The sequence below is a fragment of the Colobus angolensis genome, unplaced genomic scaffold (assembly GCF_000951035.1).
Source record: "Colobus angolensis palliatus isolate OR3802 unplaced genomic scaffold, Cang.pa_1.0 Scaffold559, whole genome shotgun sequence".
NCBI lineage: Eukaryota > Metazoa > Chordata > Mammalia > Primates > Cercopithecidae > Colobus > Colobus angolensis.
In genome coordinates, this window is record NW_012119143.1 from 37,988 (window position 1) to 42,325 (window position 4,338).

The window sequence follows — 4,338 nt, forward strand, 5'->3', positions numbered from 1 at the left end:
GTTCAGTACAATTCAGGATTCAGGCATCCACTGGGAGGGGTGGGGGGCGGGCGGGCGTGTCTTAGAACTTAACCCTGGTGGATAAGGGGGAACTAATATACTCTTACAGGGAGTTTAGCTATGAAAAAAGTCTGTTTATGTCCTTTTCTGGCATTTGGGAGGGGCTGACTGATAGGCTGAGTGAAAGAGATCCATTAAAAATGAGAGAAAAGATAATTGAAGGTAGGGCTAGGTTGGGGTGGGGCAAGAGAGCTGCTGTGGGTATCAAACTGAAGAGGCACTCACCACCAGGCAAAGAGTGGGTGCTACTGAATTTTTTTACCCCAAGAGCCTTGTTTGACCTCCCTAATGCCTCTCTTGAGTAAGAGGTCAGTGCAGAGGAATCCGAATATAGGAGCAGGGCCTGCACTGCAGGAGGGGCGACGTGCCTACTGTGATACACCTGAATGTAGGAACCTGAGGGAGTCTGCGTGTTCTCATGCCTAACATTTACCTGTGGTGAGGAAGAGTTACTGTGAATGAGAAAAAAGCCATTAGACGAGTGAGTTGACAAGGTGGTTTGAGGGTAGCATTAAGATCTTAGATCTTTTGGATCTTTTTGGTTTCACCTTTTATTTCAAAACTTGGCAAGCAAAGTTGAAAGAATAGTGAATATAGATTCAACAGTCGTTAACGTCGTAACAGATTTGGGTATTTGTAGTATCATAATCCAGGATTATCTTAAGCCAATTTCAGGATTTGAGATAATATAAAACTAGACTACAGGCCTGTGAGGGTCATTGTAACTTCTGATTCACCGTTAATCTAGATGCAGCTCTTTGGGTCTCAGCCCAAGGTGTAGGGGTTTTATTAGACCCCCTTCTCCCTTTGTGGCTTCTCAATTTTTGTCCTGTTTAGTGTTTGCTAAATTTGATAAAAGCCTTGTGGGAAAATGGCCTCAAATGCTAGCCTCATCTCTAGGTATCAGTGTTAATCTAGAATCTCAGCCCGATAATTCTTAGTTGCCTTGATAGCTCCCATGGACTTGGTAGGGGTGTGGAGACTGAGAGAGAGAGAGAGTCATAAAAGCAATACATATTTATTGTTTAAAAAGACTAATGGGCAGTGCCGTGATATTCACAATGAACACAAAGAGAAACCAACAACCCTTTGCAGGACGTTTCCTTTTCCATTTTTCAAAGACAGTTACTTTCAAATCATCTGTTTCTTTTGGTATTTGCCTTCATATTTCTGATTAGTGTACATATATTACTTCAGTACAATTGAATGCTATCAAAAATTATGCAGATGAGTTCTGCTTCTGGAAAGGATACATAAAAGGTAAAATTTTTGACACCATGAGTGTCTGAGCATGCCTTTATTATACTGTTACCTTTGACTAATATTTTAGCTGACTAAAAATGCTAGCACAAATATTGTTTTTCTTTGAAGGTATTTCCCATTGTTTTCTCACTTCCAGACAGATGTTGATAAGCCTGATTCAGCTGCCACTTTTCATTGTTTGCATGTGATGTGTCTCCATCCTCTTCACCTTGATTACCTACTCTTTTAATATTTTTCCCTTTTGCCAGCCATGCTGGAATTCTGTGATAAACTTGGTGTAGTGCTGTTTTCATTCTTGTGCTGGGCCTTTGTGGGGGATTCTTTTGATCTAGAATGCATATCCTTTAGTTCGAGAAACTTTTCTTTGATTATGTCTTTAATAATATTGTCTCCATTTTGTGTATTCCTGTATTTCTTTAACTTCTGTTGATTGGCTGTTGGATCTCTTGATCTGAGCTCCTGACGTTCTTGCCTTTTGTCTCCTGTTGTGTCTGTCTTCTGGTTCTTTTGTTCTACTACCAGTGAGCTTTTCTCAACTTCATTGACTGATATTTCTGTAGAAAATTTTATTACTTATGTCATCTTTTCTTAATTTCCAAGAGCTCTTTAGGATCCTATTAAAAAATAATCTTCTGATCATGTTGCATGAATACAGTATCTCTTTTTTTTTTTTTTTTTTGAGAGGGAATCTTGCTCTGTTACCCAGGCTGGAGTGCAATGGTGCACAATCTTGGCTCACTGCAACCGCCACCTTCCGGGTTCAAGTGATTCTCCTGCCTCAGCCTCCCGAGTTGCTGGGACTACAGGCACGAACCACCATGCCTGGCTAATTTTTGTATTTTTAGTAGAGACAGGGTTTTGCCATTTGGCCAAGCTGGTCTCAAATTTCTGATTTCATGATCCACCTTCCTCAGCTTCCCAAAGTGCTGGGATTACAGGTATGAACCACCACACGCAGTTTCCTTTGGTTTTAATTAGCTGAATTTTTCCAACTTTTTGAATGATTGCACTGATTTTCGACCTTCTTACTTTGTATTTACGCATTTAAGATTACAGGCACCCGCCACCATGCCCGGATAATTTTTGTATTTTTAGTACAGACAGGGTTTCACCAGGTTGGCTAGGCTGGTCTTGAAATCCTGAACTCTTGACCTCAGGTGATCCACCCACCTCAGCCTCCCAAAGTGCTGGGATGACAGGCATGAGCCACTGTGCCCAGCCATGAATACAGTATCTTAAGATATTAAGTGTTCTTAATTTTGGTTAAATATGTGTTCTGTTTTCTCTGTTGCCTCTGAATTTCATTTGGTTTTATTTTTTTGATGTAGAAAGCTTTTCTGAAATGTCCATTATTATCTGACTCTTTACATCTTCTAAAAATGTGGTGCCTTCTCATGGCCACATTTTCTCTTCTGTTCTCTTTAGCCTTGCAGGGCTCCAACTCTTTATTCTTTCAGTAACACTTCAGAGGGTTTTTTAGAGGGAGTAGACATGAACTTGTGTGTATGATTCACCGTTCTAACTGGAACAGATATGTTTTAAGCAGCGTTATGCATTCCTTCGAGTGTTTCTCTGTCAGATTCTGAGAAACAGAATTGCTGGGGTAGAGGTTTTTTGATCAGTTGTACTTAAGAAGTTGTGAATGAACAGTAATGTACATTTTGTTTTCTACATTTTGTCTACAGGTTTCAAAAACCTTTAACAAACAAGTAACTCACGTTATCTTCAAAGATGGCTACCAGAGCACTTGGGACAAAGCTCAGAAGAGAGGCGTAAAGCTCGTTTCAGTCCTCTGGGTTGAAAAGTAAGCAGCTTCTCTCTTACTTTTTTTCCTTAAGAATTAAAATGTGCAGAGATATTTTGCACAGATCGCAGAACCAGATAAAGTTTGATTTTCATCTTTTCTCTGCCTCTTACCTCACCAAGTAATTTGACATCCTTCAGCCTCAATTTCTGCAGTTCAAAAATGGGCGTACTATAATACCTAACTCTGCCTAGGGGGAGAAGGAACCTGCAGGTCCTGAAGCTGGGTATGCAAGGCGGACTTAGGAAACAAGAGGGAATGTGATGAAGCAGATTGTGTTAGTCAGTGAGTGCTGCTGTAACAAAGGACCACAGACTGGGTAGCTTGAACAACAGAAATGGACTTTCTCACAATCTGGAGGCCGGAAGTCCAATATCAAGGTGTCCACAGGGTTGGTATCTTCTTTTTTTTTTTTCTTGACACCAAGTCTTGCTCTGTCATTCAGGCTGGAGTGCAATGGCTAGATCTTGGGTCACTGCAGCCTCTGCCTCCTAGGCTCAAGTCATTCTTATGCCTCAGCCTTCCAAGTAGCTGGGATTCATCTCAACCTTCACCTCTTGGGCTCAAGTGATTCTCCTGCCTTAGCCTCCCGAGTAGCTGGGATTACAGGCACGCACCACCATGCCTGGCTAATTTTTGTATTTTTAGTAGAGACGGGATTTCGTCATGTTGGCCAGGCTGGTCTCAAACTTCTGACCTCAGGTGATCCACCTGCCTCAGCCTCCCAAAGTGCTAGGATTACAGGCGTGAGCCACCGTGCATGGCCCACACAGTTTTGATTACAGTAAATTTGTAGTAAGTTTTGAAATTGGCGAGTATGAGTCCTGTAACTTTGTTTTTCATTTTCAAGATTGTTTGGCTATTTTGATTTGGGTTCCTTACTAAGATTGTTTGGCTGTCTTGTTTGGGTTCCTTGCATTTCTATATGAATTTTATGATCAGCTTGTCAGATTATTCAAAAACAAAAAAGGTAGCTGGGATTTGGCAGGATTGTATTGAATCTCTAATTAGGGAGGTGTTGGTGTGTTTATAATATTTAATCTTCTAGTCCATGAAAATGGGATGTGTTTCTTTTTCACGTCTCAAATTTCCTTCAGTGATACTTTCTAGCTTTCAGTGTACAAGTCTTATACCCCCTAGGTTCAATTTATTCCTGACTTTTTGTTCATTTTCATGTGAATGAAATTGTTTTCTTAATTTTTTTAAGTTGT

At 40.6% G+C, this 4,338-nt stretch overlaps 1 protein-coding gene across 1 annotated transcript in view; it reads left to right on the forward strand.

Annotated features, from left to right (window-relative positions):
* The window catches only part of MCPH1 (microcephalin 1), a 244,832-nt gene that overhangs the window by 8,565 nt on the left and 231,929 nt on the right, over positions 1-4,338 (forward strand). Inside the window, exon 3 of the mRNA XM_011961508.1 lies at positions 3,009-3,127. Within this exon, the coding sequence (XP_011816898.1) occupies positions 3,009-3,127 (119 nt within the window). The remainder of the gene's footprint in view (positions 1-3,008; positions 3,128-4,338) is intronic.